General features: G+C 39.7%; 1 protein-coding gene across 2 annotated transcripts; it reads right to left on the bottom strand.

Moving 5' to 3' along the window:
- Positions 1-993: 993 nt before the first annotated feature.
- Positions 994-12,791, bottom strand: LOC103698619 (probable RNA-dependent RNA polymerase SHL2). 2 transcript variants are annotated; one of them, XM_008780657.4, is made up of 3 exons: positions 12,496-12,791; positions 9,618-12,393; positions 994-2,152 (listed from the first exon to the last, which is right to left on the bottom strand). In XM_008780657.4, exons 2-3 carry the CDS (start codon positions 12,342-12,344, stop codon positions 1,283-1,285), a joined length of 3,597 nt encoding a protein of 1,198 aa, XP_008778879.2. In that variant the 5' UTR covers positions 12,345-12,393; positions 12,496-12,791; the 3' UTR covers positions 994-1,282. The 2 variants fall into 2 exon arrangements, with proteins under 2 accessions (XP_008778879.2, XP_038979632.1); XM_039123704.1 differs by having other exon boundaries at positions 9,618-12,344.
- Positions 12,792-13,417: the final 626 nt, after the last annotated feature.

Genomic DNA, 13,417 nt, shown 5'->3' with positions numbered 1-13,417 from the left:
TTCCTGCTTTTTCTTGAGGGCATGCATTTATCTTCCAGTCCAGCTCAATTCAGGCTTCTTGCAGTCTCAAGCTTTGTTGAGCTCATGTGGAGCTAGCTTGACTCGTTTACACCACTAAATTTCCATGGCAATGGACATTCATTTGGTGGTGTGGCAGCGAAGCAGTCAGCAATTAAATTTCTGAGCAAGGCTTGTGAATCTCTATCCTTCATCTTGCTGGACGTGCTTGGCTGTTTCACAAGCTTTGGTTCAATTTGTGGACTTAAGTTTCACTTAAAAATGGCAAGTATGCCTGGTCAAAGCATGGCTATTAGAAGAAATATAACAACTAGCTTTCACTCGAATTAATGGAGTTAAAAATAAGTTGCAGCTAAGAGTATTGCAATCCAAATGGCAGAGTCCTGTTTTCTCCTCTCCAGTTCTTGGCTTCACCTTATTCAAGAGCAGCTCATCCAAGGCAGAGGCTTTGGACTCCAGAGTTTGATGGCTTCGTCTGCCATGTTGATGTGGGGGTAGGAGATCCATCCACTGCCCAGTAATGACGGCAATATCTTCATAAAAGATATTTATCAGTGACAAGAATAAAATGTCAGAGAAACAATCTTTCAAATATTGAAAAACAAATCCAACAGTTGCAGTAATCGGTCAGAACCCTGATCTAAAATTTTATGCTAACTAGTGAAAGCCCCGAATAATGTGGCAAGATGTTAGATCTAAGATCATGAAACATTATAAGCGCTGCACTTCATGCATGTTTGCACACTAAGGGAATGGGTTTTACTTTAGCATGCACCTGATGGCGGCATGATGTACAATCCTTGCCCTGTAGGATGATTTAACAACTCTGGATCCAATTCTCTTTTCTTGCTTCAATCTAACATAAGAGTGATATAATTCTGTAGTATAATTAAGTTTGTCCTTACTGAAGCAAAGTTTGACCAAACAAGCTCAAAATTATTAATGATCCAGGTCCGTGACTAAGAAGAGAGCAAGTTGGCAACTCAGCGATCGCAATTCCAAAGAAGAATCGATGCACATGCCACAACAAAATAAAGTGAATTGAATCTCTAAAGTGATAGCAAAAAGCTTTCAGTAATTGGAAATAATCAACATGTAAACATCTCTGAAACATGACACAACAATAGCAAAATTATATAAGACGGTAATGCCATTACCATCGGGAGTTAACTGCATTCATAACCTACTAGAAGAATGGCAGATTGGCAGAGTGGCCTTGCTGTACTGATTTCAGAATGAAAATGATAAGCAGAGAGGTCGTTCATCATATCCTTTCCGAGAGATAGCATGCAAGTGTATCAATTGGCCTTTTATTGTCGAACCTTCCCCTATCTCCAGACCTTATCTTGATTCGAACCAGGTAATCAGCCGCTATCCATGCAAAGCTAAGCCGCGCAGGCACTGCATCCCCATCTGCCTCCTCGATTTCACTTAACTTCTTAATCCAGCGGGGTTGATAAGTCACTTGGTACCATGCTGAAGCCTTTTGTTCATATGATAAGCACTTCTCATCATCTGTGAGTTGTTGAAAATCAGGCCCCATATTCTCGAATATGCGTCTGAATTCCTTGTGGAGAGCAGAGTACGCATTCCTTAGCCGCTCCTTCAGCTCCCCTTGCTTCCTGCTATTGTATTTTGGCAGGGACCAAATATGCCCGGTTACAACCTCCCCTTCTGATCTAACTCTGTACTGCGCCAACAACGCATTTAGCTGCCCATCATATGAGCATTTGTTTTGCCAAGCATCAGCAAGGTAATCAGAGGCCCCAGGTATATCAAGATCTGCATCATATGGTAATTCCTCAGCAGTACAGAGCAGTTCAGATGACACATCATTGTCGGTGGCATCTTTAATGTTCCGATAAAGAATTCCCAAGACCTTCTGTGACTGGTAGGACATATGGTCATCCTTGCCCATGAAGTCAGGATAAACTTTGGGTTTTAGGGCTGGTGGCATCATTACAAGCTTCCCTGTTTTGGGGAAGTCTACAGCAGTAGCTGCCAGCTCAGCCAGTTGGAGGCACTTTTCATCCAATGCTCCATATTCACTGCAGTCTGCATGAACAACGTGAGCATTGCAAATGACACCAAGATTTTCATTGACCATGTTCTTCAAGAAGAAGTCAATAATGTCCTGTCGCACAACAGAAACAAAAATTTGTAAGTTGGGGTATTTTGATAGTTTCAAAGCTTTTCATGCATTATAACTGAAATAATGGCGTGATGCAGAAATCCATATGTGATAAACCCCAGATCAAGTGGATTTGAATATTTCAACAATAGAATCTCAGTAATGTGGTGAAGACATCCATATAAGGCCCGAATGTCTAGCTATTCTGCACTGTGGAATTTATTAAACTATCAAAATGAATAGATATAAAACAACTCACATGTAAAAGAATTATAACCATAAGTAGGCTGTCAAATCAGCTTCAGGTACAGATATCATTTTCTTTTTTTCCTTGAGCACACAATTTGATCAATTTATCACCATCCATGTAGAGTCACACAAAGAAACTTGGAGCAACACAGTCAGCAACATAATTGCAAGCCTCCTTAATCCATTTTAATTTACAAATTTTGAGAAGTTGTTCACATTGAATATGATATACTAACACCACATGGAGCACTGAACTTGAGCTTAAAAGTTCCACAAGTTTAAATCAACATCTTTCGCAACAAATCTAGCACATTAGGCCTAATGTAGAATCTCTTCACCTTTGAGTTAGAATATTCGCTGTGGCTGCAAATAAGCCGAGCAAATCTGAGTTTTAGGCTGCTCGGGCTCAGCTTGACATACAACAGATGTTTTATGGTTCAGCTCAAGCTTGAGTTCAGGCTGCTTTCAACAGAAGCTGTTCAAGCTTAGCAGGATAAGCAATAAGCCATTCTAGGCAAGCTTCCCATTGTTTCTGCAAGTCCCCGGTGTGTTCCTAATTTCCTAACTTAGCTGAACTGAAATGAGCTCTTAAATAGCCAATCCTGAGCTGCTCAAGAGCAGCTCATTTGCAGCACTAATATTAGCAACCATGACCAAACCACCATCTGATTGTACTAGGAACTAATAAACACATCCAAAAAGGCCACAGGCACATGCAGTCCATTCCACCATAACATTGACTCCACTCTATGGAGTCGACAAAGGTGTAACTACAGGGAAGCAGATCTATCAAATACATGCACCCAAACACACAAACATATGTATATATGTACCTATGTCTATGTATATATTTATGTATGTATATATACATAGATACATGTACATATATACATAATGTATATATGTATGTATGCACCTATGTATTTATGTATATATGTGTATGTGTATGTATGTATGTACGTATATACATATGCTTATGTATTTATGTATTTATATGTATATAGATATGTATGTATATATATAGATATATGTATATGTGCATATATTTTATATAGGTATGCATGTATGTATTTACACATGTATATAGCAAGTGCTTAGGAAGCAGATGCAGGGGTAATTCTCCTAGTAGATTCTGAAACAAATGCCGTAGCATAGGCAGAAGTCTCCTGCTACTTGGTCTACATTTACTCTTTTAAACTTTCTTTCCTACCTTCTCACTGCTCAAAATCACATTAACTAAAAATCTCCCAATAAGTCAAATATATTTGCATCTCGATATAGGGCAGTCTCAAATTTGACTTCCACGTGGTGTTAAATTTTAGATTTCCTCTGGATTTACTCTCTCAAACAGAGAACAAAACTCATGTATTTTTAATATTAGCTATCGTGAAAACCAGTCAAGCCCCAAGTTTTTAAGTTGGGCTTTTGAATTTAGGTGAATAGCTCTAGCATCTGTACTTTTGAGCTAAAACTAGTTCTAAAGTTCAGATACAGTAATATAGTGAATAAAAAGAACAAACGATGGTTATTCAAGGGATTTACCTCAATTCACTCTGAAAATCAGCGACACTTGTTTTTATTAGTTATCTGCGGTGAACTCACTCCACCTGAGTTAATATTGTCCTCCCACCAGTAACATTCTTTAACCAAGAAGAACATGGCTCCAACTTTTATTGATGCTATGAAATACAAGCTCATTACAACAAAAAAGAGGGGTACTCTTTAACAGACCCAAAAACTATTTCTATATGCATCCTACCTTCAACTAATGGCAGTTTTAATATTCACTAAATACTAACTTAAATTTATAAAAATGGATTATTAAGACTACTATAAAATAGAATATTTGTGACCTAGCATTTATGATCCAGGATATACCTAGAGTATGACCACTAGACACAGATTGTCCTTGGAATAAGTCTTGAAAACCTTTCATGAAAAAGAATAAACATTTAATCCAAAAAATAATCAGAAAATATAAAATATCTAACCTATCCCTAGACACTAAATAGAGGGAGTTTCACTTAAATCTTGGCCTTCCATGGGTGCTTCACAATGGATAAACATTATTTCATAATTAAAAAATGCCAAATCGTGGTCCTAAATAAGGATTTCTCCAATTGTAGGTTCCAACAGTTGTCCCCTCTGATCAACAGATCCAAAAAATTAAGTTCTGATAGGTCGAGAATAACTAATTCATGATCCTTCTAATCATTGGATCTGTGGTCATGCAATCACCAATCGGAAACATTTCTTTATTTCCCAATCACAATCTTCATTGGGTAAAAACCTGCAATCTTTATCGCCGTTAGATTTATTATCCCATATAATACAGAATGTTAAATCATTTAACTTGTGACTTCTCAATGCCATATCACTAAACAATTATTCTACAGAAGCAGTGCGTACATGATCACTTTTAGTGATATCAAACACAATACATGGCCAATAAAGTACAAATTGGTTTAATTCCTCAGAAACTAACAGAGATGTATAAAATATCATACAAAAGGATCATATAAAACACGTTCATTATACCTAACACAAATCCTCCTCAAAACAAAGCAAGCTTGATGACACAACTTACATAGGAATAACTTCAGGTGAGAAAATTAGATATCATTTTCTTTTCTTAGAGCAATTTCTCTCTACCTACTAAAGCGAACCCTTAGGAGGAAAGAAAAAGCATGAGAGGTGAAAGAAAATCTTCCACTAAAACGACAAGTACAACTATAACACTGCAATTTTATTTGAATTGATAAACAAATGCATTAGTTACCATGCCTGCAAACTTAATCATAATCATTAAATTAATGAAGCTAGGATATTTGTCTTATCAAAATCTGCAGAATGCTCATACTTTCACTCCATAAACTGAGCTCAAACTACTTCTACAAGGGCTCAACCACCATTTTGCTTCAACCTTTGCACCAGACCAGTCCAACCATCTTCCTTGAAGAGTTTTAGCCTGAATCTTCACATCCTAAGCCCTCCCGCTCTAGAATTTGCTTCAAATAAGCCCTCACTATGAGGGAACCATATTTAACTTATAAAATGACTACCATCTCTAATACCAATTTTAGAGACATCCATTGCTAATACCAATTTTAGAGATTCTACCACCATAGTTTATGTGTAAAGAAATCACATGTTCAAAAATAAGAATTTAGAAGTAGGTATTGTTCTTCCTATATTTGACATCAACCTTAATGGAACTGATCTAATCAGGGAGAAGGAAGGACTTCCTTCAACCCACTTAGCTCGAACTTTTAGAATAGAATAAAAGAAAATAAGGTAAATGGTGAAAGTAAGGTTTAGATATCCTTTACTTTCATTGTTTATTCATGATCCACAAATTGTGTAGTCGAAACTAGAGTTTATTCTCATTTCTTTCAATCCCTTTGTTGGGGTTCTAGTGAGTGGGAAGTAGAGTCTATGCTCTTTGCTTTCACTCCCTCTATTTCTATTCTCCAAAATCATAATATATTCCCTCTATTCATACTAGCAAGGTCCTCCTTATTTGAGTCGGATTCTTCTAGCTAAAAAAGGAGAAGTTGCAAATTCTCTATTATTATATAGAGGTCCAAGCTCTTTATTTCAGTCGGATTCCTCTTTTACCTACAAGAAGATAGAACTTCCCACACGTTATACTAGCAGAGTCCAATCCAAATTGGATTAGATCCAAATTACAAAAATAACAAAAACATTTAAAAATTTCAATTTGAGCAGGAACTAGATCTTAACTCCTATATCATTTTTGTCTTCAATCGCATTGCCAAATTCCTCCCAGATTAGAAGTTATGGTTTCTCAATGTTTTGTGACTCCATTAACTCCTAGATGTGATGGATCTTGCTCTTGGAGCTTGTCAAATTAGTCCATGACAGGTTAGATGATCCTCCTGAATCAAAGCACCCAATATTTAAGGAATTTAGCTTATGCTAGATTAAAAATGGAGTTGGAGAAATTCCTGCTTCCTCATCTTATGGCTGAGCCTCTTATCTTTTTGGCTTGAATTTGTCCTTTGCTATATAGTATCCACCTTTTTCAGCATTAGCAGCATAAACTTCTCGACATACCTCCATGTTACAGATAAATTTTTGCCAAGAATTGCAAGTATTAAAGCTGAAGGCATCAATCGAGTCACAAGCTCTATATCGTATGATTTTTCTCCTCCAATTAACTGAGACATGATTTCACATCATCATTCGCCAAGGTAGGGATCCTAGGCTCTGATACCAACTTTGATTCGATCTGGGAGAAGGAAGAATTTCCTTTGACCCGCTCAACTTGAACCTTTAGAATAGAATAAAAGAAAATGACTTAAATGATGAAAGTAGGATCTAGATCTCCTTTGCTTTTATTGGTTTTTTTCATGATCCACAAATTATGGTCATATCGGATGTGGAAGTAGAGTCTATTCTCTTTACTGTCACTCTCTCTATTGGGGTTCTAGTGGGTGAAAAGTAGAGTCCATGCTCTTTACTTTCACTCCCTCTATTCTAATTCTTTAAAGCCATAGCAAGTGATGTCATCCTTATCTGAGTCGGATTCTTCTTCTAGATATAAAAAAAAAATTGCAAATTCTCTACTACTCTACAAAGGTTCGCTCTGATTCCTCTTCTTGAATACATTCCTATTTTTATACTAGTGAAGTCCAGTCCAAATCAAATGGGATTCCTCCTATGCAAAAACAATAAAAAAATTTAAAAAATTCAAATTTTGTAGAAGCTAGATCTTGACTCCTATATAAACTTTATCTTCAATTGCATCATCAAATTCTTACAGGATTGGAAGTTATGGATCCCCGAAGTTTTGGTACTCAACTAAGTCCTAGATGTGGTGGATATTACTCCTAGAGCTTGTCCAAACTTTACTTGAGTGGCCAGAGTGGGCCACGATGATCAGATGATCCTCCTAGATCAGAGCTTCTCCTATTTGAAAAATTTAGCTCCTGGTAGATTAAAACTAGAGGTGGAGAAACTCCTGCCTCCCAATCTAGCGACTAAGCTTCTTAGATTTTTAGTTTAAATTCATCTTCTGTTGTGACGTATCCACCTCTTTCAACATTAGTAGCATAAACTTCTCATAATACCTAGATGTTAGAGAGAATTTTGTGACAAGAGCTGCAAGTATTGAAGCTGAAGGAATCCATCGAGTCACAAACTCTGTGAATTGTATGATTTTCTCCTACAATTGAGACATGACTTCACATCATCATCCATCAAGGTAGAAGCTATCCACATCTTTGTCTTTAGATGTACTTCAAGCATCAAAAGCTTTTCTTCAATTTGCTTGCACTGCTCTTATGTCTAGACCATATACTAAGACTTCATAGAATAGCGATCCTAGACTCTAATACCAACTTGATCCGACATGGGAGAAGGAAGAATTTCCTTCAACTTGCTCACTTAAATATTTAGAATAGAACAAAAAATTTAATTGGTGAAAGTGAGGTCATGACCTCCTTTACTTTCATTAATTTTTCACCATATACAAATCGCGGTACATATTATGGTGGAAAGTAGAATCTATCCTATTTGCTTTCACTCCTACTGAGGTTCTAGTAAATCAAAAGTAGAGTTTATGCTCTTTGCTTTCATCCCTTTATTCTTGTTCTGCAAAACCATAGCGTATACCCTTTATTTATAGTGTTTGAGGTCCTCCTTATTTGAGTCAGATTCTTCTTTTACTTAGAAGAGGAGGAAAACTTATCCCTTTTTATACTAGTGAGGCCCAATCCAAATCAATTTGGATTCCTCTCCTAATTTAAAAAAAAAAAAATTAGAACACTAAAAAAATTAAAATTTTAAAGTTGGGCAAAAGCTAGGTCTTAACTTGTATATCAACTTCATCTTCAATTGCATCACCAAATTCTTTTCAGATTAGAAGTTATGGCTTTCCGAAGTTTAGGTACTCAATTGAGTATTGGTTAATGGCGAATCATTCTCCCAGAGCTTGTCCAGACCTACCGAAGTGGCCACATTGGTCCACGACAAGTCAGATGATCTTCTTAGATCAGGAACCCAAAATCTTCAACCATTAGGGTATACTTTAACCATCCATCACTTATTCTCCTTAGGAAAACTTTCTTTTTAGTTCATTTAATTCAAACCTCAGCTCCAGTCTTAATTTCCAGCAAACCATAAATTTGCTTAGGCCTTCCTCAATCCATCATCCCCTTCTAACCCTCAAACACATATAGACTACATATATGTGTTTCTATGTACACGTGTCTGATTCTGTGCATGCAACTATATATAGTTTATATGTATAAGAGCATATATTTATCATTATGAGTCGCATACATTTCTGGATTTGTCACCACAAGCATGACTAACAATTGCAAGCACATCTATATGAGTAGCTGTCTAGATCCAAGTATGGTCCGCTACGGTTTGGGAACATTTTAGGACCAGATCTCAACCTGATGTCAACACTCATGAATAGGTGAAGGCAACCTTGCATTAGAGAGAGACCTGCATAAACCTAAAAGGCCGTTTATAAGTAACAAGACTTGCCTAATTGATGCTGTACTCTACGCTCATGCAACTAGAACGTGCATCATACACACTATTCCACCTCTCTATTCTGATAAGTAGAACTAGTAACATGTTTCCAACTACGTAATTTTCAAGGGAAGAAAACACACAACAACATTTGACCTTTCAACACATTTATGACTCATAATCATTGACTACAAAATGATAGGTCCAAACCAATTACCAATTTGTGGACTGGCCAAAAGCACCATTGGAATCTTCTCCGCAGTTGAAGTCTATGATCCATGATCCATCATGAACCCATAATGTAGGGAATTGTAAAAGACGCTGGTAGTATAAAGTTGAGTAATGCAATGGAAGTTATGGTAATGATGTGATTAAATGCTTCTAATGGTAAAATTTCCAGTTCAACTAAGAAGTAAGAGGTTACGGCTTGATGTGATTAAATGCTTCTAATGGTATGCTTCTGAAAGTTTGCTGAGAAACCAAGAATAACAGAATTACACATTGCAAGAAAACAATGGCCACGAGAGGCTCCACTGGTTAAAAGGAAAAGAAAATTGCCTGCATCTTAAGTACCAGTTGAAAAGTATCTTAACATGTTTTAACTGTAGCGTTAAGTTATGGAATGTGCACCATGCTAATCCACCTATGGCTAGAGAAGACTAATCTAGAAAGGAGACTAGTAGAAAGGTTTCATTTAGATCAAGTCACTTACTCGAGGAGTCACCCCGCGTGGCTCAAGTTTGGGCTTAGCAGGGGTGTAGTCCATTGGGATCCAACTCTTCTTGCCTGGAGGTATAAGATTTTCATCCCATGTAACAAAATAAAGATCACCATCAAGGTCACTTCCTGATGCCTCATTTGCATGAGGCCTATCTCCTTTCTGTGGGAATACCAAGCAATCAACAAGATGGTGCAAGCTAGGCACATCAACTGCTTCCAAAATCCGAATATCTCCTGGATGAAGACAGGGGTTCTTGGCTATGGCCACAGTACCCACAATTACTTGTCTATTTTTCTTTATTCCAGAAAATCTTGAGCCATGCTTCATGAAACAATTTTCTAATGAAGGAATTGAGGACTGAATGAAGCATTGTCCATGCTCGAGTACCCCAAGTTCATCAAGACAACCCATCAACCACCTTCCCTTTGGAACAAAAATTCTTGCTTTTGCCAAAAGATCTCCTAACTGCGCAGACCTTATGCATGAAAGCATTGCTTTCAAATGAGGCTCCGTTTGAGGTTTAAAGCCAGCACTCAGCATTATTGCTGCTGTATTCCCTTGCTCAGCACACGAACTGGTAAGGACATCGAATGCAACATCAGTGTCTACAAGCATCTGGTTCAGCTTATAGATCATTGAATCTTGCATGCTTGCAAATACACTGTCAGGAACATTCAAGGATGAAAGCAATGTCACGATTTGTCGGTTTAAGAAGCCTGGCTGGAACCTCGTCCATGATACAACCTCCAACATCGTGTGGCTGGACTCAAACTTATTCATGCTTGGCCTTAGTGATAGCCGGATCCCATCATCATCTCCTGGCCAAACAGCTACAACCCCCTTGGTGCCAGCATATCTGATTTGATAGGCAGAAGGGGGATTCTCAGTTAATTGCAATTTTTCAGCAACTTCCATTGCCAGCTCCGGTGTGATCTTTCCAATGCCATCTGAAAAGATGTACCCCTTTCTTTCAATATCTGGAAGTAATGGATTAACCTGGTCCGGTGGCACATCCACTGTGGCATATGTAGATGAAAAACATTGTCCCATTCTAGCTGCACATTTTGCCACATTTTTATTAGCAAACTTCCCCATCCAATCCCTGATGTCCTCCACAGATGTGTTGCTATCCTCTGCAAAAAACCATGCAGATCGGTCCCTAAGCTGATTAGATGAAAATGCTAGAAAGGAATACCTTCTACCACAGAGGTGGAATCCATCTATTAAAATACTCCTCACCCTCCTGAACACTGTCGTCTTCTGTGGGAATGAGTTTGATGTCAGTTCCTTGACGATTGGAGCAACATAATAATTTAGAACATTGTTATTCAGCTTCTGCATGCCTTCATCCATGAAAGTCACCCTCAAAAACCTATCAGCAACCTCTTTATAATTCCTAAGAACCCTGTTAGAAAGTTCTACCCCTGGGGGGAGACAATATGCCTTTGTCGGTGTTATAACCAGCCTCCTCACTTCACTGCTATCATCAGAAAGCTTGGAGCTCTTGAGAAACTTGGGGTTCTTTAGCAGCCAGTCCTGGACGAGCTTCAACCTTCTGCAAGCATCAAAAATAGGGGTTTTGTAAGCCCATATATGCCTCAGTGCTGTTTCATTCATCGAATCACTCTGGCTCCTCAGCAAGGCAAAGAACTCTTCGGATAGCTGGTGCTGATTGACAATTCCTTTGTGCACCAATGCATCTACCAAGAACATTATCGAGAAACTGATGCCTTCCTTATGCTGAACAGAGAAAAAAGGGTCAGGCATGAGTGTACCGAAGTCAGGCTCCTCTAGGACTACAAGTGGCCGTTTAGGCCGGTGCTCAGCTATCCTACGCTCCTTTAGATAGGCGAGGGATTCCTTCAATATACGCCCATAGCGAGGAGAGAATGAAATGCGATATGAACAACACCTACTAATGGCACCACCAGGAGTGAAGTCCGTCGTTCTGATCCATGGATCTTCATCATCCAACAGACTAAACGGGGCAGTCACAAGTATGTCATCATCAGCAGTTCTGTAATACACCCACGGGGTAGACGCGAGCTGAAAAAGCATCGCAGGGGGGTACTGGTCTGTAAACAGCTTAACCTCATTGATGTCCCTTGCCAAGAATTCCACCTTGAAATCACATTTTAACACTGCCATCTCTTTTATATCCTTGAAGGCGAATGCAGTCTCTTTAGAGAAAAGAATCCTGCAGCGCCCATCAAAGGGATCAATTAGGAAATCAACCCCCGACTTCGGTCCCTTCCATGCAACCAAGAATTCATCCCTGCTAGCCAGTGTTCCAATCTCGACACCAACATCGGTGAACCGAAAGGGATCCATCGTCCGCCGCCGGCTAATGCGGAACGAGCTGTCGGTCCCGGAATTTGCCCTCAGAGGGCAGCCTTGCAAGACAAGCTCGCACTTGCCAGCAGCATTGATCGCCCTCTTGGCGGCATCGAGAGTGGCAAAGTGAACAAAAGCGTGAGGAACCACCTTCGGATAGTCATCCTTCCTCCGGACGTCGGACACGTCGAGGACGTCATAGTCGGGGTAGGATTCAGGCGGCGTCCAGGAATTCTTCACTCTACACCGCCATATCAAGCCAGCTTCGTGCTCCAAGAAATCCGTGAGGTCCTTCGCGGAGACCCTCTCATCGAAGCCGCCGAAGCTGACCTGGCTGACGACCAACTCCTTCTGGTCCCTCTCATCTGCCCCTAGCGAACCCATCTGCCCTCACCTCGTGATCAAGCACTCCACAGTGAGGGATTTTCTCTCACTTCATCCAAATTTCAAATCGTAGCTATTTTCAGAATTAACTTTCGAAATAGATAATCATCCCCCCAAAAAAAATCGAAATTAGGGTTTAGGGGTCACCGACCTGGGTGTTTTTCCGGCGATCCGCCGGAAGATGGGGATGTCCGACGTGAGGACGCCGCCGCAGTTATTGCATCGGGTAACGGGCGGTAGGATGGCGGCGAGCGGAGCCTGTCCTCTTTCCTCTCTTCTTTTTCCGATGACTTCTTCGAATGTGGCTTCGAAGGAAGCTGATTTCAGTAATTCTTTTACTGGTAGTCTGTTGCCGGAGCGGCGATCAGCGGCCGAGGTCGTGGCCGGTCGCTGCGGTGGAGTCGGGGAAGTAGGGAAAGGAGTGGGAAAGGGAGCGAAAGGAGTGACCGAGTGAGGATTCGTGGGTTTGGTCTGGGTTTCATATCTGAATTCTTTTCCCAAAATGACCTCGCTTCCGGCTCTCGAACGATGCCGAATTCAGTAGTACTCAGGATGTTTTCGTCTTTTGAAGTCGGCAGATTAGCAAAGTCGGCATACGGTCTAGAGGGCATTCATGCAGTCCGCTGGGGCTGACAACTCTACATGCTATAAGTGCTACCACAAAAAAAAAAAAGAAAATTCCCGAAATGGCCCTCGCCCCGGTAGATACCGGAACTGGGCGATCCCCGCCATTGATTTGATGCAAAGAATCCAAAACCTTTTTTTTTTTCCGAAAAAACTCTCATATGGTAAGTATGAGATTATAATTGTTTCTCTTGACTTCATACCGAGAATGCCCCGTTGTTTTGATAAACATGAGAGGGAGAAAAGGATTAAAAAAAATTAAAATCTTGGCCAATCCCAGCCGCCACTATTAGGTCCAGTCCTCTTAATCCGGGACTTGGCTGTACGGGTCCAATATCGAAATCACAATTATTCGCATATTATACGGTCCAGATTTTCTTGGACCAATACAATGCATGAGATAGTACGTTTCCTGCACCGCATGCACAATATATGAATGACAGTGATTG

Source organism: Phoenix dactylifera, chromosome 2 (assembly GCF_009389715.1).
Source record: "Phoenix dactylifera cultivar Barhee BC4 chromosome 2, palm_55x_up_171113_PBpolish2nd_filt_p, whole genome shotgun sequence".
NCBI lineage: Eukaryota > Viridiplantae > Streptophyta > Magnoliopsida > Arecales > Arecaceae > Phoenix > Phoenix dactylifera.
Note: the sequence above shows the minus strand (reverse complement) of the source record. Positions and strands in the feature narration are given on the sequence as shown.